Source organism: Dryobates pubescens, chromosome 16 (assembly GCF_014839835.1).
Source record: "Dryobates pubescens isolate bDryPub1 chromosome 16, bDryPub1.pri, whole genome shotgun sequence".
NCBI lineage: Eukaryota > Metazoa > Chordata > Aves > Piciformes > Picidae > Dryobates > Dryobates pubescens.
The window spans coordinates 11,271,308-11,296,282 of NC_071627.1; the positions used below are offsets into that span (position 1 = coordinate 11,271,308).

General features: G+C 37.7%; 2 protein-coding genes across 2 annotated transcripts in view; one reads left to right on the plus strand and one right to left on the minus strand.

The window, feature by feature from the left end:
• Positions 1-24,975, plus strand: part of DOCK2 (dedicator of cytokinesis 2) — a 170,075-nt gene that overhangs the window by 47,004 nt on the left and 98,096 nt on the right. Inside the window, exons 26-27 of the mRNA XM_009899183.2 lie at positions 1,644-1,792; positions 6,425-6,520. Coding sequence (XP_009897485.2) covers positions 1,644-1,792; positions 6,425-6,520 — 245 coding nt within the window. The remainder of the gene's footprint in view (positions 1-1,643; positions 1,793-6,424; positions 6,521-24,975) is intronic.
• Positions 14,434-24,687, minus strand: INSYN2B (inhibitory synaptic factor family member 2B). The gene is made up of 3 exons (XM_054168255.1): positions 23,197-24,687; positions 20,035-20,109; positions 14,434-14,712 (listed from the first exon to the last, which is right to left on the minus strand). The coding sequence occupies exons 1-3, from the start codon at positions 24,570-24,572 to the stop codon at positions 14,526-14,528; spliced, it is 1,638 nt and encodes a 545-aa protein (XP_054024230.1). The 5' UTR covers positions 24,573-24,687; the 3' UTR covers positions 14,434-14,525.

The window sequence follows — 24,975 nt, forward strand, 5'->3', positions numbered from 1 at the left end:
GTAAGATGCTATCATGTTTGCATAATTAGTTACTAGAACTTATTAGTAAATGAAAAAAGAATTTTCCACTTACCAGATTATACCTCAATTTCAGAAAACTCTGTAATGCTTCACAAATACAGCTGGTGACTGTGAATCTATCAGGACTGCTGACGTTTGAAGTGCTTCAGGAGTGTTAGGGTGCCTATGCTCGGTTGGGTGCTTTGTAAGTGCAGCAATTTGGTTTCTGATTGAAAGGGATAGTTTCTGGTCTGCATTAAGTGCAGGAAGCTTGTCTGTGTGCAGAATTGGACACAAAATGAACAGCAAGCTGTGTGAAATTCCTTTTTATGCCACTCTTTGAACAGGTCTTGTGTCAATATGTGTTCTTCAATTGCTCTTTTACCAGTGAATTTGTAATTTAGTCATTGAGTATAATTTCTCTTGCAGCTTGGACCAGGAGTTATAGCAAATCAGATAAATAGCTTTTTAAATTTCTATTTCTTTATTTATTTTTATTATTACCAAGAGTAGAGGCACTTTCTGAGGCATGAAATTATGTTGCCCTTTAGATTTATATGGCTTGGAGATACTACTTGAAACAAGATTAATCTGCATGGGTAGCTTCTGCAGCTTCATATGCAAAATGCAGGAATTTATAATCTATTTCCCACTTTTTTCCTCTCTTTCTTTCTTACCCTCCTGTCTTCTGGTATAAGCACTCTTATTTTGGAGGTGTTCTGAGCCCCTGGCTTATTTTAAATCACACTTAATACAGTTTCACCACATCTCACTCTGTGCTTGGTGATCAGTGAGTATTCTTCCCAGTTTATTTTCATAGATATAACAAATCATTGAAGCATCTGCTCAGTATTATTCACAATGCTGTGTTGTACCCTCTTCAATTACATAGCACTGTAAGGTTATGACTTAAGTCACTCAGTGGCCTGTATCAATTAAATGAGGGGAAAAAAATCTTCTGTATTTTTTATTCCTCGATAGCAACTTCCCTGAAGTGACTTCAAAATTCTATTTTGTTCCTTCAGCCTTTTTCTACAAGCACCTCTGACTTAAAAAGTCAATGTACGTGTAGGATTGAAATGTAACTTGCTATTCAGTTTAAAGAAGGATGAATGTATGCATCGCTCTTGATCTCATAGGCTCAACAGGCATTTCAGTTGAGTCTTTTCCTTGTCTGCATTCTTTTCTGTGCTCATAGAAGGTATGTTTCAAAATTATGTTCTTATGACAACTCTGTTGCTGTTTGTGCCTTTACTTTCAGAAAGAGTAATTTAAGCATAGCATTTTTCTTACATTAAAATCCTGTCACTACTTAAACATAGCTTATTTCCAAGTGCTTTGTATGTAGAGTGAGTAATGTGTCAGTAAGTGTTTGGGACAAATCTAAACAATGTTCAGAATTTAACAGAAGCAAACAGTTTTCATCAGGAAGTTGTGTTTTTTTTGCATGAGAAATACTGCTAAGTTAAGAAAATATGACAGAGGTTTAAGAACATCCCTGAGGCCTGTTGGCAAATGAACAATTCCACATTGGAAGGGACTGAGGTTGTTAAAGCATATTGTGTTTTATTCTTTGGTAAGGGGTTTATTGGTAAGTAATATTTGATTTATGTTTGTTCTTAAGATAATTTGTTTTGTTTCAGAATGCAGGGACATTCTGCTTCCTGTGATAACAAAGGAGCTGAAGGAATTACTAGAACAGAAAGATGATCAGCAGCTCCAGATCCAAGAGAAGAAGTACTGTGTTGAATTACTCAATAGCATCCTGGAGGTTCTGAGCTGTCAAGACCCTGTAAGTACTGATGATTATGTAGATGGCTGAAGTCTGTAGTATGCCTGAGCTTATTAGGCAGTAAAATATTGATGTTGATGAATCTCATATAAATATTTAATACAATTCAGTACCAAACTGAACTTTTCTCCTATTTTTCATAAACTTAAGTTAAAAGGCAGCTGAGGTATGAAAGGAAAAATACTGAAATCTATGCTATCTTTTTTTTATTTCTCCATTTTATATTCTTTAAATAGCTGCAGTAAATCACCATGGTATTATTAAAAGCAGTGAGGCTACTGTGGATTTTTTCCTGACAGAGGTTTAGGCACTTTTAATTTTGTCTGGTGAAGTTCAATGGAATACATAATGAAATTAGATTATTATGACACCAAGCTGAGTGGTGCAGTTGACATGCCAGAGGGGGATCTGGAGGAGCTTAAGTGAGCCTGTGTGAACCTTATGACATGCATCAAGGCCACTACAAGGTCCTGTGCTGGGTCTGGGCAGTCCCTGGTATCAACATAGGCTGGTGGATGAAAGACTGGAGAGCAGCCCTTTGGACTTGAAGGACTTCGGGGTGCTGGCAGGTGAAAAGATGGACATGCACCAGCAACATGCACTCGCAGCCCAGACCAACCATGTCCTGAGCTGCATCCCCAGCCACATGGACAGCAGGTGGAGAGAGTGGATTCTGTCCCTCTGCTCTGCTAAGACCTCACTTGCAGTGCTGGCTGCAGCTCTAGAGTCCTCATATGTCTGTCACATGCATTGTTTTGAGAACGACGATGGCAAAAAGTGACATTATATTTATAGGGCTGTAGTGTAAAGTAAGTCAGTTTCTTCACTGTATACCTTAAAATGTGAAACACAGTCATAAAGTAAGATGGATTAATACTTTATGCCCAAGCACCACATCAATTATTTTCAAACTTGGCAGTTGCTGTACATAGTAACAGCAGCTGACATGTCCAACACTTGTTAACATCCACTGGAAATATGAGTTTGTAGCTCATGTTTGCATGAGTGAGAATATTCCTGTATGCAGAACCTGAATCCTCGTTTCTGGGTGTGCAGATGTGTAGCCCCATGCAGTCTGAAGGCTATCTTGTGGATTCCAGCTTGCCCAGTTTTCAGGAACAGGGACTGATATATTCACAATGCTGCAGAAACTCAATGAGCTGTACTAATCAGAAGAAACATTTGGAAATAGTGTGTTTTTTTTTTTTTTCTGAAAAGGCATCCCATTTTATTTATTTCTTACTCTTTCTAAAGAAAAGCACCCCTTTCAACCTGTGTCTTATTCCTATTATAAATGTAACTGTTGAAGCAAAATGACTAAGTAGAATTCCTGCTAATAAATACTGTTGTTCATTTTTGGAATTACTTTTGGCTTTACATCTTGGGGTGGGGGTGGGGAATAATTGATGTGTAGGTAGAGTCTATTTATTTATTTTTAATTCCTCAATATTATTATAACCATAACACTTGAGGAATCAATGATGACCTATATCTGAACTGCTACATCTCCTATAGAAATGTCTCTAGAAATAAGGGCTCATGAAATGCAAAGATGATTGAAGAAAAGCCAACGCTTGTTTCAATAAATCCCATGTTTGACTGATTTGTAACTGCTGGGTTTGGAACGTTCTGTGAATGCATTGATTTACATATGCCTCAAGGACTTAAGAAAAGAAAATCAAATACTTTAGATTTCATTTGGGAACATTTTAGTTGAAAACTACTTGGTTAGTGTGATGCTGCTGAGAGCTTTTGAAAAGCTCTTTTTTCCCTCCCCCCCATTTAAATGTTCTCCCTTGATAGCAGGCAAATGCTTAGCTGTACTTAAAACGTGTTTTATCATTGAGGAGAATGATATGTTTAAAAACAGGGCTTTTTTTATTGTTCTGGTTTGTTGGTGCTTTGTCATTGTTTTTGTTGTTGTTTGGCTTGGCTTTTTTTTTTTGCCTCTAGTCAATGTGATGTGTATGTTTAAACACAGCTGGAGACCAGGGTTTTAATGGGTGATAGCACTCTTCAGAGGTTTGGACTTTAATCTTTTAATGATCCAAATAAAATGATGTAAATTTTATTGAAGGATGTTGTTTGAAAGCATGTAAAGCTTTCTGTGCATTTATTCTCACTGAAGGAGGTAGCCAGGCAACCCTTTTTGTGTTATGACAAACAATGGCATTTTGGGCATCATGTAAGCCGTCATGTCCAGAAATTTGCTGAGAATTTAGAACACATGCATTTAAAGAAAAGCAAACCCATTTGTATTTGTTTAAAACAAGTGACACTTCATCAGTAGCTTCACTGAAGGAAGATAACCTCTAAACTGAAGACACTCCGTGAGATGCTCGGGTAGTAGTTATCTAGATTGTATTTGCAATAGACACTGGTGAATCTCTAGCATAAGGAGAGAAGTCCCTTGGAAAAGGTTTAAATCCAGTAGCGGTGTCAGCATGCAGTGACTATTTTGGAGGAATAAGAAACATTGTAGAACAGTTGAAACATCAACAAAATAACTATATGCTTCTGTTGAGGAAAACACATACCCTGGCATGCCTTCTGACAATAGCTGATAGGTGTAAGATGGATATTAAAATATATTAAGATAAATGTAGGATGTATTAAGATACATATAATTAAATATAAGATTATTTTTTTTTAATTGCAGGAACAAATGTGTGATTATTGCTGGTAGTACTTTTTTTCTTGACAGAGAATCTGTGGGTCATGGTTTCATTTTTTAAACTGTGCTAAACACTGATTCTGCTTTAGAGCTAACAATCTGCCTTTGAGAAGACTTACCTGAAGGAGTGAAACACCTTCAATACATCACTATCTAAAGCATCAGACAGTAGTTTGTCTTTTAGAGGCAGTGCAGATTTCTCTTGAGTGCAGCTTGGGTGTTTACTTTTCAGCTAAAGTGTCTTGTTTCAAGGACATACGATTTTGACTTGCAGTGGGGAATGCATTGCATTCCATGCTTGTAGAGGCAAACAGAAAAGGCTCACTATCTGGCCAGACTACTATCATAATAATGTTTTGCTGGTCTTTATCCAGATAGAAATGTTTTGGTAATTAACCAATTTATTTTTTATGGAGTTGCACTTGAACCTTATGATTAATGTAATTTGCTATTGAACAATTCACTTCCTCTATCTCAACATCTTTCTAAGAAAACGGATGAATTCACCTGCTGGAGGACAAAAAAAACCATTCAGGTTTCAGTGGCAGACTCACTTTCAATATTAATTGCAAGCTTAATTCCATCTTTAAAGCACCAGTACCTTGTCCATATTTCTTCTGTTTTTCCATCTCAATAGAGAAATCTGGGTTTGGATTAGTGTTTAAAAATATTTGTGAACTTAACTTTGATATTTTTGCATCAGATTTATGCTGCAAAAATCACCAGAATTAGAATACACATAAGGAACAGAGAAAACCAGCAGTAGTTGTTCATTGTTTTGCATGTTCCAAATCTATATTGTGAGGTGATCTTTGAAGTTGTTACAGAATTTTTGAAGAATGTGTTTGTTAAAGAAAAAGGTACTGCAATATTGCAAGCTCTGCTCTACATTGTTTGGTGAGTGGGAACATGTGAATCACCAGATCCTGTGTTCAAACACTCTTCAACTGCTGTCTAGCTGCTGGGTTCTGCAGGCAGCAAGTACATAAAGAACACTGGCTTATCTTAAGGACTTTAAGGACTACCATTTTTATGAATAGACAGACTTTGTTAGGCATCTGGGTGAGATGTTAAATTGTCTCTACAGCGAACAACTTTTTGACCACAGATGACACTGTTTTGACTGAATCATGTCTAAAATTAGCTTCATAGCTTGAGTCTGTGTGCTTTCAGCACCTGTCATATCTCAGAACTGCAAGTAAGGCATTGAGGAAGGTCATGGTGAAATCTTTTTGTTTCTGTTTTAATTAAAAACACTTCCCTATTCCCCCTTTACAGATTTGATGTGTGCAGTCTGACAGCCCTTCATAAGCTGACTTCAATCTGACATATACTTTGTCGTCTAATATTTACTGTGTCAGAACAAGTTTTTATTTGTAGTGCTTACACAATGAAATATAGTGGTAAACTTTCTCTTAGAAATAAAGTCTTAGTTGAGGCTACAAGTGGAAGTGAGGTGTATAAGCTTCCTGTTCTGTGCATGAAGCCTACTTGGCAGCAGCTGCATTTTAAGCTCTTGTGTGTATTAGCAAACAGGTCCGGAAGCATTTTAGAATTGTAAAGAAATTTGTAAAGCATCTGCCTAAATTATGGCAGCTCTTAAGGCTTCAGCAAGATAATTTCTAAGGAATTTAGTGAGGGTGTTGCTATTAGTCTTTAGGTTGTTTAGTTACTGGGAAAACATGAGTCCCTTGAGTGAGGCATGTGAAGTGAGTAATTGAAGTAAGAAACAGTTGTTTGGTAGGGCTGGATGGTGCCACTTGAAATGTGTAATCCACTGAAACTGCTGGAAGTAGGGAGGATAGTGAGGAAGAATTAGTGCTGCTCTTTCAATAGGAGGGTTATATTATACAACTTGAATTGCCAAAATGGAAATAATTGGGTTTTTTTCTTTCTTTTACGAGAGATAGAGATTTAATACCAAAACTATTTGTTAGAGGTTTTTTGTTTGTTTACAGGCATCAACTTACCACCATATTCAAGAGATAATGGTGCAGTTACTACGCACAGTGAACAGAACTGTTATTACAATGGGAAGAGATGATGCCTTAATCGTGAGTAAGATTTTAATGTATTTTTAATGCTTTGAAAGTAATTTTATAGTTATCCTGACAAAAAATGCAAATAGAGTACTTGTGGGGTCCTTGTTCATGGCCTTGTTTTAGATTTGAAGTAATAGGTCTACAGCTTTACTTTCCCCCCTCCCCCCACCCTGAGTTCATCTGTACTGCCGGAATGTTTTTGAAGTGTGGTTGAATACTGTGAGATTCGTGCATCCTTTAAAAGATGCAACACTAAATTTAAACTTAATTGCTGTTTGCTAAATGAAGAATGTCTCACAAACCCACAAAAAGGGCACACTTTAACACATTCAAAATAATGTTTCTACTAGTCTGAAGTGAAAATGTCTGTGTCAAATTTAAAGGTAAAAAAAAAAAAAAAAGCTAATGTAAGCAATTGCTGGATACTCTTTCCCCCTTTTTCCCCCCATGCTTTGATGTTTGGTGGGTTAAAGTTGCTGTGGAAAAGCTGCCATTCTTGCTTCTGTTTCTGGAGGTGCCCTATGTGCAGAGGGAAAATATCTGGGGATAGAGCACTCACCTGATTTTTGTGTTGATTTCTTGTTTGAAGAGTTATGTTCAAGGACAGATCCTGTAGTGTATTCAGGTTTAAGGACCTTCCTCTTAATTAAGGCTATTTGTGAGAAAGCAAGCCAGTTGTTTCTGTAGGAGTTGTGGAACTTGCCCTTCAGAATCTGTGCTCAAGATAAGATGTATGTTAATTGTTAGTCTTTAGGGATTTACAAGATTCTGCAAAATCCTGAGCATCATTTACTTGATTGTCTTGGCCCCAAGAGGTACGCTACGTGTCTTTTAAAATGTACTTTGCTTCCTTGTTCCTTTCTGTTGGAAAACCAAAATAACAATTTCAGATCACTGCCAGTTGGAATGTGTGTTTCCTAACGATTAGTCTCCTAATGATTGAGGTCTTCAGAGGAGATACTTGCAAGTGGATTCTTTAGATTCTCTGGTGGTAGATCTGCAAGGTTCAGAAATCATAGCATTAACTGTTCACCAGAACCCCAGTCTGTTGTTATTGTGCATGTAACCTTATGCTGTGTGTGCATAGTCAGAACAGCAAGAGTTTTGGAATGGGGACCCAGTGAACTTTTCAGTCCTCTGCAGCCTTTGCAAACATTGTCTGTACTTGCAAAGAAAGCATTGTATGAGCATGATGGACGTGGTAAGGAGTATTTCTGAGTAACATAACCAATAAATGAATCGGCAAAATGAAACTAGTAATCCTGCAAAGAAGATCCTTATCATTAGGAAACAAGCTCGTTACATTCAATGGCTTGGAAAATCTGTTTGTTTTGTTGTTTGGTTGTTTTTTCCCCCCTCTCATCTACTTGTTCAGCTGTTTCTACTGAAAATGATCAAATTCAGTGTGAATTTTGAAATGTGATTGTCTGAATGCTAATGATGTGCATAAGCACCTCTGCTTATCTGGCCATTGAGCATTAAAAAGGTTTTTTCAAAGCAGAATTCCAATAAACTAGTTTTCTAGAGCTGAGGTTAGATCTCTTAACAGGTTGGTCTTTTACATGTGATGTGAAGAAATTCTTTATGATGGTCAAATAATTATTTTACATTCTGAAAGAACTAGCAAATCAAGGTCATTGCACGGTCCTTGTACTACCTTGAGTTCTCTCAGTTAATTTTCAGGTTCACTTTAAAACTTCTTGAGAGGGCCAGGCTTGCTTAAAAGTCTAAATGCTTCATCTTTAAAAATTAAGCAGTCAGCAAATGGAGCCTTCTGCAGAATGCTTAAAATGGGCCACAGATACTGGAGGTATGAGGATGTCTGCGAGTACAGGTGGGGCACAGAGAATAGGTGCAGTCAAACTGCATAGCTGATGTTACATGGATTTGAGTGACATTTCAAATTGGACTACATCTGTTACTGACTTCCTGGAGAATAGGTTACTAGATGTTCTTAAATCTGTGTTTCTGAGTAGTGAAAGGGTTTTGCTGCCAATGCTAGTGCCATGCTATACTAATGAAAGCAATAAACACAATGTACAAACCCTGTCACTCCTTGCAAGTTTAAATGTCTCGTACCTGACTGAGCATTGGATTTCATTTACCTGAGTGGTTTTGTGTTCTGGCAAGGATAATCTGGTCTCCTTTTCACCATCTTCTAGTTTGTTGGCAGAGAAGGAGTTAAAAGGATTTTGTGTTGCAGTTGCCTTTATCTTCTCTTGCTTCAGTGCCAGTTGAATCTAAGGAAAGGTTGTGCTTGGCTGGTAACAGCATGCTGTGAGCTTTGTTTCTGTAATTACTGGAAAGAGTCAGGCTAAGAAGGGCATAATCCCTTCAGGAGAAGGTGTCAGTGATGGAAATGTAATTTGGCTCTCTGCAAGTAGTGCAGAGATGACTTACTTAAATGCCACTCTTGCTTTCATTGTGATGTTCTGGCAGTTGAGGGCTTCAACAGCTGCTTGGCTGTTTTCACTATTAAAAAAAAGGGAAAAAAAAAAGAAGGAAAAAAAAGAGCCTTGACTCTGTAGTTGTGGGAGTGCTTCTAAACATGTAATCGAAGGACTTGTTTATTGTCAGAAACTGGCCATTCAGGCTTTACCTTAAACAGTTTATGGACCACAGACTTATAGAGGACTTTGTGATGCAGAGAATTCCTGCTGCAGTCATTATAGAATAACATATATAGAAGCACTTGGAATACAGCAATACTTGTTTTCAGTATTGGCTTGGTTGGGTAAATATTACAAATCTACTGTATACATTTAAAAACTTTCCTTTGGTGCTCCAAACTTCATTTTGTTCACAGTGTCAGTTTAGTATGATGAAAAGAGTATAGTAATGCTACAGAAAAGTTTTAGATAATATTTATGTAAGATACACAGATGCAGACTTTGAAAGGCGTGTGCTCTGTTAACCAAAGCTACTCTAGATAGCATACTAGAGCAAAACCCAATACTCTCTGGGGAAATGATAATCACAGAAGGCATCTTGTAGAGCTGCTGTGGTTGGAGAATAAGATATATTCAACCATGATCTAGCTAAAAGATTTAGCTTTTTTATTCAATATGCAAATTGAAATGCTTTCTCTGCCTAGAAAAGCTGCAGAATGATTCCATGAAAGACCGATTTATTAATTTCCCATTCATTTTCCTTTTCCAAAGAACAATTGTTTACTTCCTTTGTAATCTAAATGCTGTTTGTTATTAAGTGACTGCTGGAACCTAAGGAAAAGATCTCATTTTATTGCCAAAGATAGCATCACATTTAAAAAAACCTAGAAATTTACAAAACATCCATTGAATAATGCATTTCATTAGGAAGGTGTTTCATGGCTAAGCTACCGGAATTGCAAAGTATTGCGGCTTTTTGGAGATAGCTACAGCGCACAAAACCATAAAAAGCCCTACAGGAACCGAGAGAGAGAATCAGTATTTTATTCACATATTTTGAATTTTCAGAGAAAGTTAGACTGATTCTTTAGAACAGCAATTTCAAATGCAGTCATTTTGGAATATGCCATGTTCCACGCAATGCTTTATAAATAGTAGACTGTAGTTGTCATTTAAATAAGTCTTTCAAAGAAGCCTACAATATTTCATATGCGAGTGCTGTCAAGTAGCTGTGGGTCTGGGTTTGTTGGATTGGTTTTTGTATTTTCTTTTTCTCTTCTTGTCATTGGTTTATGATTTTTATGAGGTTTTAAAAAATTTTGTTTAAGTGCATGCTTGTATGTATTTCTAACTTTTATTTCATACTCTGCGAGATGGTTTTAGGCATTACACTGTAATTTTCTAAATTGGAGACATCTTTATAGCAAATACTATTATCTTATAACAATCTACCAATTTCTGTTGCTCTTCCTTTTCCAGTCCTGATGTCATAAATTGCATAGTGTGCATCTGGTAACTTTGAAATTTCCTATATAAATTAATAATTCCTGAAATATTTAAAATATGCTAAACAACAAAACAAAAAGCAGTGCTTATTTGTCACATTTTCACATAGCTTACATTCTCCAATTATGTTTTACAAAGCTATTATATTTTAGGTAATTTTGTGTTGCTGGAATATACAGAATCACAGAACCACAAGATGATAGAGGTTGGAAGAGACTTTGAAAGCTAGAGTCCAAGCCACCTGCAGGATCACCTAGAGTAGATCACACAGGGGCACATCCAGGCAGGTTTTGAATGTCTCCAGGGAAGGAGATGTCACAGTGAAAAAGTTTTTTCTTATGTTCATGTGGAACCTTCTGTACTTCAGATTGCACCCATTGCCCCTTGTCCTATCATTGGACATCATTGAGAAGAGCCTGGCTCAGCCCTCCTGACTCTTGCCATTTCACATCTCTGTCCCCGCTTCTCCAGGCTAAAGAGGTGGGCTTCCTCAGCCTTTCCTCGTAAGGGGTATGTTCCACTCCCTTCATCGTCTTTGAGGCTCTGCACTGGACTCTTTCAAGCAATCCCCTGAGGTCCTTCTCAAACTGAGGGGCTCAGAGCTGGACACAGTATTCCAGATGTGACCTCACCAGACTTCAAAAGGGTAGAGTAGAGGGGGAGGAGAACCTGTCTTGACCTAGTAACCACAGCCCTTCTAATACACCCCAGCATACCGCTAGCCTTCTTGGCCACAAGGGCACATTTCTGGCTCACAGATTTCTATGTTAAATATAAACAAAGCATACAGCATCTCACAGCCTTTCCTTCCTGCTGAGGCTCATGCATATCGTGACTGTCACTTTCCCACTGTTACCTTTTAATGTGACAAACTGCCTTTTGCTCTAGTGTTGTCTTTAAAGATTTATGTAGAAAGAGTGTTATGTGTGACTGCTGTGGAGGAGACCAGGGACAGTAACATTTTGCATTTAGTGGTTTTGTTGTGAAACTATGATGCTTATTCTTTTGTAGGAATAATTTACTTTTGCCATACTTTTTCTTTATTTTCTGTTAAATTACTGCATGCTTTTTTTGTTCATGGTAGTTAGAGGCTCTCCAAGAAGACAGGGAGTTCTGTCTGTTTCAGCTAAGCCTTCTGTTTGGATCTTAAATATCTATTTTAGAAGTTGGCTGTTTGTTGCTACTACTGCTGACTCAAAAAACTCTGCTTTTTATACTGAAGTAGTGAATTTGAGAACCCTAGGAGCAACTTTTCTGAAGGTCATTGCCTTAGCAGCACTGTGATTCATATTTTCTTTCAAGGAAAACAGATGTATTGAAGGGGATGAATTTGGAAAGACTGAATGGAGGGCAGGCTGAAAGACAAGTGAATGTTCTTACAAAGCAGCACTGGGAGCTGAGGGTCTGCTGGCCTTGTTAGCTTGAATGTTTACCTACTGCTGTGTGTGCCCATGTTAAAAAGAGGATTTCATATCCATATTTGGATAATCCATACTTCACTGTCTGAGAACTGAAAGACAACTGAGGAATATGTAAAACGAAGGCTAATTTTGACTGGTAGATTAAGGAACAAAAATAGTCTACAGTTCTGAATTCATCGAGATCAGATGTTAAAATATAAAACCTCTAATCATTTAAATCAGTATATTTCAGATTTTAGGAAGCATCAGTGGTTGTTTGGGTCACAGGAATGACTTAAAGCTTTGTTCTTTGGTTGGACTTTCTTAAACTAAGCAGAGTATTTCTGGTTTTGCATAGTTTTATTGAGGCCCAGGATTTATTGGTGCTCTGTGGTAAACCAAAATGCTCTAGTTTGTTTAAATTGGATAGTCTGTATCATTGGAAAATATATTGAAAGCATCACAATAATTATTAATGCAAAATCAAAATCAGACATTTTTAAATGAGGTTTTTTTGGTGCTCGTTTAGAAAAAGAAAGTAAAAAATTTTACTTTCAGAGAATAACAAATTCAATTCACCACAGAAAAACTTGGCTTTGTTTGTGTTCTGCCTGCTGGTGTTGCTCATTATTACACCACAGAGTACAGCAATCTTAAAATGTTACTTTAACGCACAAGAAACAGTCACACACTAATAAATCCTTCATTATATTGATTATAGAGAGTAATGCAAAACAGGAATGCTGTTGGCACACTGGCATAAGCAGTACACGAGTGTAAGAGAATTACATATTCTGATGTAATCATTTCATTCTTATTTTTGTTATACCCACAAAATAATATTGAAGAGCTTTTCTGCTTCACTGAAGGCATAATTTTTTTTTCCAGTAAAAATTCCTTATAAGGGCTGTTCTTCTGAAAAGCCTTTAAAATAATGATTTTTTTTGTGCCTGTCATTTCCATAATGACTGAATGTAACATGGAAATGTTTGTTAAAACTGTCAGTCCTTCACAATTTTGATCTATTAAACTGTGTTACATAGCATGCTCTATTCTAAACAGAGACTATTTTAACCAAAAAGACTTAGTTCTTCAGACAAAATTGTTCTGTGCAAAATTGGTTTTAATGTATTTTCAAATGTGCAATTAACCCTAAGAATTCAGGGAACACAGAAGTGTACAAAAGGTCTACAGACATTTTTAACTAACATTGCACAATTAATACAGCATCATTTAGAAAAATAGGATCCAGAGCTTAACCTATTGAATACCCTGGCACCATCTGGACAAATTACCCAGAGTTACTTCTAAGGAAAGGTCTGTAGTACATTCCACTAAACATAAAGTACATTATTTGGGCTTTACAGCATGCCCGTTACACTTGCTTTGGAAAACATTTTCCTTCTGCCCCCCCATATGAGAGGTGACCATGTTTTCATGAGCAAAATAGTAGTATCATTAACCCTAAATTAGGTTACATTGGCATTCCTTGTGCTAGCATGACTAATCTTGAAGGAAAGAAATGGCTGCATTGGCATCTGATGAAAACCTTTCAGCACGTATAATTTTTAATATAATGCAGATATTAATTAATTTTTTTTTTTAATGATTGATATTGTATCTTAAGGCCAAAACCCCACATCTTGGGATATTTTGGTATAGTGATACAGATCTTAGATGGACAAATTGGGTAAATGGTTTCGCAAGATGGCAGCCAAATTCAGAGCTGTGTGATGACATCTGAGGCATTGTGTCCAGTTAGAGGTTTCCGGGTAGATGAAAGACATCAGCTTACTGGAGGGAGATCATCAAGATGGCTGTGGGCTGCAGCATGTGTGAAGAGGGGGCTGTCTTCAGTCTCTAAGAGGTGAAGGCTTAGAAGAAAGGTCTTATTGTGTAATTCTTAATGAGAGTGTGTTTGGGTAGAGCAAGATGTAATGGACACAAGTTAGAACACAGGAAACTCAGATTAGATGATAGGAAAAAAATTGAAACAGCTTGCCCCAAGGGGTTATGGATTCCTGTCTTTGGATACTCAAAACTCAGTTCACCGAATCAGACCTTGCATGAGTAGGGAATTAAGACTAAAATAGCAATATATTTTCTTGGTTTATGATTCCATTATTCTCTTGTGAGAAGTCTATTAAGTGGCTGAAACTTCTAAATGGTTGCTTTTGAAATTGAACCAATAAGGATGGAGTAAAACTTCTGCTGAAACTAGTTTTTCAGGTTTTGATGGTAGCAAAAATATTTCTGTGAAAATATTGTTTGAAATAATTGTAATTGTCTCCTTTGAGGACAGATTTGTTTGAACAATGCAGATTCCCCTGAATTTTCACTTAATTATGTGGTTTATTTAAAGATAAATGAAATTCTTTCCTTGCAATCCATGTTGCTTATAAGCAGGAAATGAAGACCGTGTGACACTCTTAGTTTGGTCTACAGTTGTTTTTTAAAGTAGAGATTTAAACCATATTGTTTTTGAAAAGCTGAAAAAAAGGTCTTTACAAAGCTTATGAAAGTGTCCTTGGAAAAAAGGAGAAAACTTCCTTTTGAAAGGAAATGGGATGATTTAAGTTAATGCAATTCTTCTGATTTTTCTGATACTCATTGAACACTCTTGTGCTCTGTGATTTTTGTACTAGCACATTGTCAGGTGTGTGCTCTCAAACCTCTCCCTGTTGCAGAGGCTTTTGACATGTAAAAGGATCCAGAAGGAAGTCAAATCCACCAGAAGCATTTTCTTTTCACCTTTTTTGTCTTTCTTCTTAACTCCTTTTTCTCGGGTGCTGGATGATCAGATGGTAGCTTCTGAGGTGAAGCTGGGGCTGGATTTTGCTCTGCATGATCCAGCATTTTCAGAATCTGATGAAACCTTCCTTCTTGTTGCCTGAAGTCATATTCTACGCTATGGAGAAATTAAGAGATTTAAGCTAGTAAGTGAGAAATTCCCTCCTAAAAAAACCCCAAACAAAACACCACCACATGGAAAATAAGCTTACTTCATTGGAATAATTTGCTACTATTCAGGATTAGGGCCTGCTTAAACCTGGGGTGTACAGGTTGTTGATTGGAAAGCAAATCCATCTCTTTATTTTGGAAGGAAAACCTTTTCTTTATTAAGAACTCCAGAGTTGTGCTCAAAACAATAGGACAAAAATTAAAGGGAGAAGATTTGAAAAGGTACCAGGATAACCTTTCAATGTGTTTTGCTCAATATCCGGATTTTGATGCTGTAATCTAACTCAATCAGATGTTTGGCATGAATTCAAAGCTCTTGTATGCTTAACTTGGTTAAATGTGAATGTCTCCTGCTAGGTCTTTGAGATAAGTGGTATTAGTGAATAGAAAAGTAAAATATCGCTCATCTTCTCTATTTGAAACCCTTAATTATTATCGATGTCAAATGAAAGCCAAGAAGTTAATTAGATCAGAGCAGGTACACTCACAGAAATAATCCTATGGTTCCAAACCAGAACAGTTAAACAAACAAGTAAATAGGAAAACAAATGAAAAAGGTGCACTGTTGTATGCTTTTTCTTTATTTCAACTGTCTCATGGGCAGGAGAGTGTGTCTGCTGTGGAGGTTTTAGCAGGCAGAGGGAAGAATAGGAAGGAGCTGGTTGTGTTTACCATAATGCAAACTCTTTGGGAAGAAAAGGGCAGCATCAGAGGGATGATGGGATGTCACATTAATGTCCTGAACCTGATTTGGGTTCTGAGTAGAAGAAATTTGTAAAATTAGTAAGTATGCTTATCTTTGAACACTACTAATTCTACTTGTATGCACAGAGAAATCCATAAGCATTGTTAAATAATATATTAAAATTAACTAGAAGCTTGTTTCCTTTGTAATGAAATACAGTAACTCAACTAGCAAAAAGAAAGCAACATTATTCTAACTAAGAACTGGAGAAAGCTCTCTTGACATGGGGCAATATATAGTAAACATAGAAAGTGGAAGAAAATGTTATAAATTACAAATTTGATCAGTGTCTTTTAAGTTTTATCATCTTATTTCTGAATCTACAACTTAATACTTTCCAGTAGTCACAGATTGTAAGGACAGGAGGATGAAACGTTCAGTTTATAGCATACATAAAGATAACATCTGTTCATGTTCCTTTTTTCTTCCTTTCTTTGAAGTTTCTAATTTAATGTTGGAGAGATCATCCCTAGAGGCAAGAGGTCAGTTCAGTCTGCATTTAACACTATCCCTTATATGCTCGGATAACTGCTTGTTTTCAGTTGCTGCTTGCTTTCATTTACTATAATACCAACATTTGTTTTGCAGGATTTAGACTGCGAGTCCAAAGTATTCTTGCCTAACCCTGCTAGCAGTTAATAAAGCTAAGCTTACAACTGCCAGTTACCTGGTCACTCTTAGACTGAAAAATTCTTTATTACTTTAGCAATCAGTATAATCCACGCTTGGAATGATAGGACATTAGTATATTGCTTGACCTGGGGACTGCCTAAAGTGTGCATAATAAGGATGATGCGGTGGTAGTAACGCAACATTCTGCTTGTAGAGTGTTTAAATCACTGGTGAGTTGGGCTCTTTAAGAGCAGTAAAACAGGGAGCAAGATGAATCTCCTCATTCTGTAATTAGTGACAACATTAATTTTACATTAGTGAATAAAATACACAGATCTTTTGGTCTACATAAAACACATAAATTGCCTGGATTTGTCTGTTGTAAAACCTGGTAATTTCTTCATTCAGAATGTTGTCTAATGAATATGTTATGAACTACAAATATTAGTTACTCATAATGCTTTCTTCATAACCTTGTCTTGTGGAAGGAGCGTCTCTGTAAAGTGGAAACTATTGCATTTCATTGCTGTCTTGTGTTTTGTCTCTTAAAACTAGAAACTCTTCAGAGGAACTGTATTCTCTTGTATGTATTCTACGTATCATTGTGCTGCAAGCCCCCAGACACAATTACCGTTATAAACTATCTAGTAAATATAAAAGGCATATCTCTGTTTGGTTATTTCCTCCATTCTTTCCTTCAGATACTTTTGCTTGTTCCTCAGCATCTTTCCCATATTGTAAACTAGAAACACAGGCTAAGCATCACATTTTATTCTTAAGAGAGAAAGCATCCTGTGACAAACTGTAGTTTGAGTTTTAGTTCTAGAGTGTTTGTTTAGAGACAGTGACCAAGTCAAGGGAATGTGCTTTGTCCCACATCTTTGTTTTTATCCAGATTTAGTCTATGTGAATATGTCATGATAAGTCATGTCACTCCTGGAGTATCCAGTGGACTGTGGAGATGACTAACAGCTTTGTCTCAGAGGAGCTGTGGTATTCAATTTGTGACATGTCAATTACTTTGAGGTTTCAGTAGCAGAGGTTTAGGGCATGAGTATTTGACTGAATTTATATGCGGAAGAGTTGGTTCCAGTGCTGTGTCCATACCTAACTTTAATGAACAAGCTTATTAAGCTTTTGAATAAATTTGACAGTGTGAAAAACACTTCCATGTGACCATGGCCTATTTATATCACTAAAAAATTTAATGTTCTAGTGCTTACAAACTGGGAAAGAGAATGTTCTGCCATATTCTTGCAAATAAAGGAAGAGTTTTCAACCTAAAAGAAATTCCCTTACTCTTTAGTTTTATAAATCTAAACCTGTTTAAATATCTGAAAGCTCTGGAATACTAATACAGATGAAGGTCTTTGAAGAGATGAAAAATTTTAGTGAGATGTTTCAAATCAACTTCTTAATTTTGCAGCATAACATCTAACTCAGATACCTGATATTCATAACACATGACTGGCAATTTCACTTTCTCCTAAGCTTTTGGAAAATAAAACCTGCAGCACATCAGAAAAGTGTACAGGTGTAGCAAGGGAAACAAGGGTCTGACTTCAGTCATTAGCTCATCAGTTCAGTAAAGTGTCCTTCACAAAAATGGAATGCAAAAAGACAGGATTTAAACAGCAGTATGACAATTTCTCTACCACCTCTCCAAAGGAGGTTGAAAATCTCCCATGTAATTTTGGCCATGCACTCATCTGCACTCTGTGGCAGTACTGTAAAGGATCTGCAATGGCGAAGTGTGAGCTCCAGCCCTGATTATGCTGCATTTGTGTGATATGTTACTTAATGTTCTGTGAAGAGCCCAATGAATCTTTTGGAATCAAATAACTGCCTCATAGCTGAGGTCATGGAGATTAGATATTATGTTGTTAAATTGGTGGAAGCCCTATAAAATTCCTTGCTCGGTGGACAAGCTACGTGTATAGCATAACCAAGGCTTTGTACCTTGTAGGCTTTTGGTTAATGGCTGGCAAGGTGCAGACTCTCACACTGTGTTTGTGTAGACACAGCATTTGAAACAGGTACAGCTTCTGGACACAGTACTAAAATGTTTTGTGGCCCTATGATTTTAATGTGAACTGCAGTTAACATTGAGTGAAAACTCATGCTCAGATTGCATTCTCTCAAAATAATAACAAATAAACATTTACTGCAGTGAGCAGTGTGGGAGTTTTGTTTTCATTTTGCACATAAACATGAACTGTAGCTGGCCAACTGTCATTTGGAGAATTTTCACAGAATCACAGGGATTTGAAGGGACCTTGAAAGATCGACTCCAGCATCCCTACCAGAGCAGGATCACCTAGAGTAGGTCACACAGGAGCTCATCCAGGTGGGTTTTGATTGTGTCCAGACAAGGAGACTCTACAATTTCTTCCAGGGCTCTGGCACCCTCACAGTGAAAAGTTTTTCTGTATGTTAATGTGGTTAGCTCCAGCTTGCACTTATTACTCTCATTGGACTCATTGGACATCACTGAGTAGAGCTCTGTCCTCCTGAAACTGCCCTTCACATCTTTATAAACATGAATGAGGTCATCCCTCAGTCTTCTCCAAGCTAGAGACCCAGCTCCCTCAGCCTTTCCTCTTAAGGAAGATGTTCCATTCTGTTCTCTTTGAGGCTCTGTGCTGGACTCTTTCAAGCAGTTCCCTGAGAACCTTGAACTGAGGGGCCCAGACCTGGACACAATATTGCAGATGCGACCTCACCAGGGCAGAGTGGAAGGGGAGAAGAGCCTCTCTTGACCTACTAACTGCAGCTTTTCTAATACACCCCAGGATGCTATTGGCCTTCTTGTCCTCAAGGGTACATTGATGGCTCATGGGTTATTCTTCTGCCCACCAGGACCCCCAGATGTTTCCCTTGTGCTGCTTTCCAACAGGTCAGTCCCCAACCTGTACTGGTCCATGGGGTTCTTTCCCAGATGCAGTACTCTACACTTGTTCTTCTATTTCATTCAATTTCTCCCTGCTCAACTCTGCAGCCTGTCTATCTCTTGCTGAATGGCAGCACAGCCTTCAGGTGTGTCAGCCACCCCTCCCAACTTGGTGTCATCAGCAAACTTGCTGACAGTGCTCTCTATCCCCTCATCCAGGTTGTTGATGAATATATTGAGTAGTACTGGTCCCAGTACCAATCCCTGAAGGACCCCACCTGATACATGCCTCCAACTAGACTCTGTCCCATTAACCACAACTCTCTGACTTCTGTCCTTCAACTGATATATATCCACCTCACTACTTGATCATTCAGACCACATTTCCTCAGTCTAGCTGCGAGGATGCTGTGGGAGACAGTGTCAAATGCTTTCATGATATCAAGAAAAGCCACATTTACTGCACTACCATCATCTATCCACCTGGTTATGTACTCATCAAAGACTGACTGTTGGTTAAATGTGACTTCCCCTTGGTAAAACCATGCTGACTGCTCATAATGACCTTCTTATCCTTGTTACACCTAGAGACAGCACGATATGTGGGTCCATCACCTTTTTGGGGATGGAGATGGGGCTGACTGGTCTATCATTACCCAGGTCATCCTTCTTGCCCTTTTTGAAGACTGATCTCTGTGATCTTTGGACATTCGTTCCAAGACCTAAATTAATTACAGGCATCCTAGCTGTGAAAATGTAAGACAGATAAGAATTTGATCAAAGGTTTTTAGAGCATGCTAGTAATGATAATTCTGTGAAATATAGCTGGGAAATTTCACAGTACCTCTTTCAGATAGCAGCAACATTAATTCTTTCTATCTGGGAAACAAACCACCTCACACATTTGTTGAAAAGTGGATAAATGGTAATTGAGACCTTTTTATAGCTGAGAGCAAACCATCGTAATGCACAGTTGTGAGAAACATACAGGCAAGACAAAGGTGTACAAAGAAATTAAGTACCTGTAAATGATACATGCGGTGTTCTGGCAGGTGCTGCAGTTGTTGATGTCTTGACCAGTATGATAGAAGTTACGCCTGCAACAAAGAGTAGGTCATGTTATATATATTTATAGATAGGTTAACAGATCTCTCAATCTTTCATAAGTAATTTTGTTCACTTCTTTTATTATTCTTACTTAAAAGTTCTACTGTCAAATTCAAGATAGAATGTTACTTCAACAAACCCAAACCTGGTCTTGGTTTACGTTTTTCTCTTGCATCTTTCCCACCTCGTTCTGTCAAGACTCTGATTGTTGGTACTTTCAGGAGTACTTGCTATGAAAACAGACATGGGACTGCTTCATATAGACACACTTCAGAGTATTTGAATATTCATGCTGTAGGTTAGTTAATCTGATGCCTGCCTACCCTTACGTTCTCCATTCTTTACCCTTTTCATGCTTTCTCACTTAAATATAAACAAAGTAGTTTTTTACTGCTGACTGTAATACAAATCTGGAGTGTTGAGAAAACAAGAAAACTGACTTTCATGCTTAACACCAATCAGAGCTGAATTATTCTTATCACAGAGAGATCTGCATTAGAAACAGTTTGAAGTTGATGGTTCATATGTCTGAATGGTAACCAATACTTATAATTAATGAGTGTTATCTGAACTAGGGAAGTTCAGTTGGTACCAACATAATTTTCTGATTGCTTTTGGAATTGAAGTGAAGGTTCTTCACATGGATTGTTGTTACTTCCACAAGTACTTGGAATGTTTGGTTTTACTGCTGGGTGATTCTAGCAAGATGATTGAGGCTGGTCATTGAATCTCAGTGTAAAACTTCCAGATATTGGGCAGTTTTTGCTTTTAGTCATGTGTTAACTGTACATAAAGGGACTATAAAATATTTCAGAATAACGTGACTGTTCTTCACAGTAGTTTACTTTTTATAATGGTAAGATTTGCAAATGTAATTGAAACTTAGCCCCTGTCATACCTATCTGCAAGGGAGGAGAAGTGGGTGTTTTTTTTTTTCCATAATGCCCTAAGGAACCATACTTGTGTGGCAGTTGTATGCAATATGCTGTAGACAAGGGATTGCTTAAGCTTGACACACACATTTCTCCTTACCCCTCACTTCAGATCTTGCTTCTAAACCAAACTTCTGTGCTTGGGTGTTTTATAAATGGGTCTGCACTTTTGTTATCAGTATGGATTCAGGGTAATTTGTCTGGTGTGTTTGAACTATTACAAAGTTAGTGCTAAGAAATTACATGGGCTTTTTGGGTAGAGACAAGTGACTGAGAATAAGCCTCTGAGAGGGGAGAGTTGGAGCTGGATTACATGGAAAAATGTTGCATGGAATAAAACTTTATGCAGGCACAGTGGAAACTAATGGCCAGATGGACATTACTGTTAACGATTAAAGATAAAAAAGGTCATCTGCACAGAGTAAAACTGCAGAGTAACTTGGCTGGTGTTTAATTTTTTAACAAGTGTAAATTTGTATTTGGAATGCAAGTTGGAGAATCATTCACCAGAAATACAAGAAGGTAATTTCAACTCCCAGATAAAATACTTTGCAAACCAAGTAATTCTTCAAAGTAGATTAATTTTTTCCTTCAGAGGTAAGAAAACTGAGACATGTAAAATTGCAGCTTCCACGTGGGAACAAGTACAAAAATCTGGTGCAGGGTCATGTCAGTGTCATGTTCTGTGCTATTTCTGTGCAGTTAAACCTACACAAAAATCTCAGTGCAGCCTTCTTTTTGTAATGTCTGCAGTTTGTGGAAGTGTGGAAGATGATCATATTGATTCCTTGTTCGCAGTCAGTAAGTAAGATTGATGCAAATGGACTGATTCTAAAATTAAGGATGCAGTTTTATGCACAGAGCAGTTGCACATAACTGACCATTCGAGGTGCCAAAGGTACTTCTGCTAGGTGAAAATGTGTATAGACTATGATAACATAGACTTAATCTTATTTTATCTTTTAAAAGTAAAATAGAAGGAAACCTTTATTCTCATGATATTTAGGTTTATTCATGGATTTTTTTCAAAGACAAAAATTATTTTTTTTGGATACACTGCATTATGATAAAACAGAACTGTAAAATGTATCCTAGATGCATTTACTGTAAGCAGGAACTGCTCTTAATGTTTGGAAAGCATTATTCTAAACCCTGTCTTGAGCACAGAAATATTGAAAATTCTTTTTTAGCCTTGTCCTTCAAAGGTGCCCAATGTCTTTAGACATTAGTTGTGTTAATGGTAGTATTATTATCTAGAATGAATAAAGAAATTACGCAGTGCTGGCAGCCTTGGCTAACCGTCACTATGAGATACTACTAAAAATATCTACAGATCATCCATTCTTACAGTGGTGCAGAAAGCAGTCATTCTGAAATCCCTCATGCCCAGCTGAGTTCTTGCTAACAGTCCTCACATGCTGTCTGTTCATAGTTTTAATCCCTTTTAAGCACCTACCTCCATCTCCTGTGAAATCTTCCTATTGAAGCTCTTGAAGTTTACCTGGCATCATGCCTTCTACTCTTAAGGCATTCCCTTTAAGAAGCAGTGTTGATTGTGGTGTCCTGAAATATAACTGGCAGTCTGGTTCCCAGATGTCTGCAGATGCTATGCTTTAGTCACTAATCCTTTTGCTTGCTTATGAAGGCAGTAATAATTTCACAAACAGAAGCATGGTTTTGCTGATATAAACTGTTTCAGCAATAGGACTAAGTGCAGATCTGACCTTGCCAGTATAAGATAGCTAGCTTGCCATAGGTTTCTATTACACCACATCAGTGCATGAGGCTGTTGGAGGTTGCTGTTATACTGCATTTTAGCTGTACAGAGCTTGCCAGCTCTCAGGTGTCAGTGGTTCTGTGTCTGACACCATAAACCTGAGTTAACAAGGGAGTTAATAAACTGTATCTCACACTGGGATTAGTCAAGGCAGTGTCAGCTAAAGTCAAACTGTAAAGAGACTTGCCTCTGTGTTGAGGCCCTGATACCAGAGAAAGGGTATAAGATGCTATTTTTGCAAACTCATCTTTCAGTATTACAGGAAAGACATATTTTTAACTTTTTTTTTCCCCAGTAGCAAAGGTTAAAAAAATGCTAACATCTACTTTACACTTCTGATTAATTACTAATATTAAATTGCACCATACCCTTCACTGAGGGCTCTGGATTTTTCCAGGTCTTGGATTACATTCAAAAGGACTTTAATCTTCTCCTGGTTTGACTGCAAGGATTCTTCTACAGACTGCAGCCTGCCTTGTAGGGCACAGAGTTCGCCATCTGCCAAATGAATTTGATTTATTTCACTAATCTCTTTGTCAGTTTGTGGTTTTATTTCATTCCTTGGCAGATCAGACTTTATGTGAAATCCTTCTAAACAGCTGTTACACTGGGAAACATCTGACTGGGTACAGGTTTTCTTGATTTCGGTATTACATGACAGAATAGGTTTTGATGCATTAATGCTGGTCAATGACATCGTTGTGTGATCATCGTTTGTTAATGTCACACAGGAGGAATCTGCTTTGTGCTCTCCTGCCTCTTGATAGTCTCTGAGGAAACAAGGAGATGAACTGTGGTTTGGTGGAGGTGATAATGGAGTAGTTTCCTTACTGCTTGAATCTTTGCTAGCTAAAAGTGACTCAGAATCACTTTTATCTGCTTCAGCAGAGTCAGAATGAAGATTCCTTTCACTGCAGTTAGACTTGCTTAGGCAGGGATATGCTCTTTCAGAACTGGATGACAGTGTGCTGGTTTCATTGCTTTCATTGCTGTTTATGACAGTAGAGAAATGCAGTGAATTACTTAAGTTCATGGCTGCATCTGGTGCATCCATGGAAACATTACTGTCTTGTGGAAAGCTCACATGTATGTATTCAGGCACCTGTGTAGAAGCAGTTGTCTTCTCTGATACTGAGAAATCATCTGAGTGGATAGGTCCATTGCTCTGTGCTTTTGATGGCGTTTGACTTAACTGATGATCTACCTCACTATTCCTAAGTCCATCTTCCAAATGATTAGTTATTCTTAAGTAGCAGAGATCTGAAGACATATCTTCCTCCGAAAGATTGCCATTTACTTGGATAGAATTTGCAGGCTCAGTCGGCATTTCTGTTAATGACTTGCTTAGTGTCAGCTTTTTCTTTTTGAAAACTGGGAAGTGTTTCCTGAGGCTAGGAGATGTTTGTATGGCAATATTCCGAAGCCCCTTCTGAGCCCTTGGAAAGGGTGGAGATTGATGTAACAAAAAATCGTGATCCCTAAATATTTCTGTTGCTCCAGTTGTGAACGCTGTATCTTGGGCAGGATTAGTGTCCAGTTCTGCCTTTGTGTTCACACCATCATCCTTGAATCGAACTTGCTGAGATTTGGTCCTGCGGTGCTGCGGCTGTCTCATGAAGTCAGCTGAATCCAGACTGTTTCTTTTCAGTAGCACGGGGCGCATTTTCAGATGTTGCTGGGCCATTGAATCACCGTTTACAGTATGTAAGTAGCGCGTTTCTTTACGACCCATTTCATTGGTCATTTGAACTGTATGTTAAGGTGGTTCCTAAGGTGCAAATGAATACCTTGCCCCCGAAGAAGCTAAGATTTTCATCCTTCTTCTTGCTGTTATTCATACTTTGAATGGGCGTACTTTCTTTAGGGAGGCATTTTCAAATCCAATTACTAAACACTAAGATAAGGAATTTAAGGAAAGATTATCGAATTTAAGGAAAGGTTTCTTGTAGCTGGGGCAAACAGAAATCCTTGTGCTCTGAACCTGACATGGCCTTTGTATTAGAAAATGGCAACAGGCTGTTACGCTTTTACAGTTAGCTGATTTAAAGGTAAGGTTGAGTCTATGGCTTTTCTGATGGCTCTTTTTTTTTGACAGTCAGCTTGCCATTAGTGATCCAGGTTTTTTATGACAGACTAGTCACATATGT

Coding starts and splice junctions, on each gene's coding strand:
- INSYN2B (XM_054168255.1), bottom strand. CDS start 24,572: ATGACCAATGAAATGGGTCGTAAAGAAACGCGCTACTTACATACTGTA. Junction 20,110..23,196: donor TCCAGAGCCCTCAGTGAAGG/GTATGGTGCAAT, acceptor TCTTTGTTGCAG/GCGTAACTTCTATCATACTG. Junction 14,713..20,034: donor ACCGCATGTATCATTTACAG/GTACTTAATTTC, acceptor ATTTCTCCATAG/CGTAGAATATGACTTCAGGC.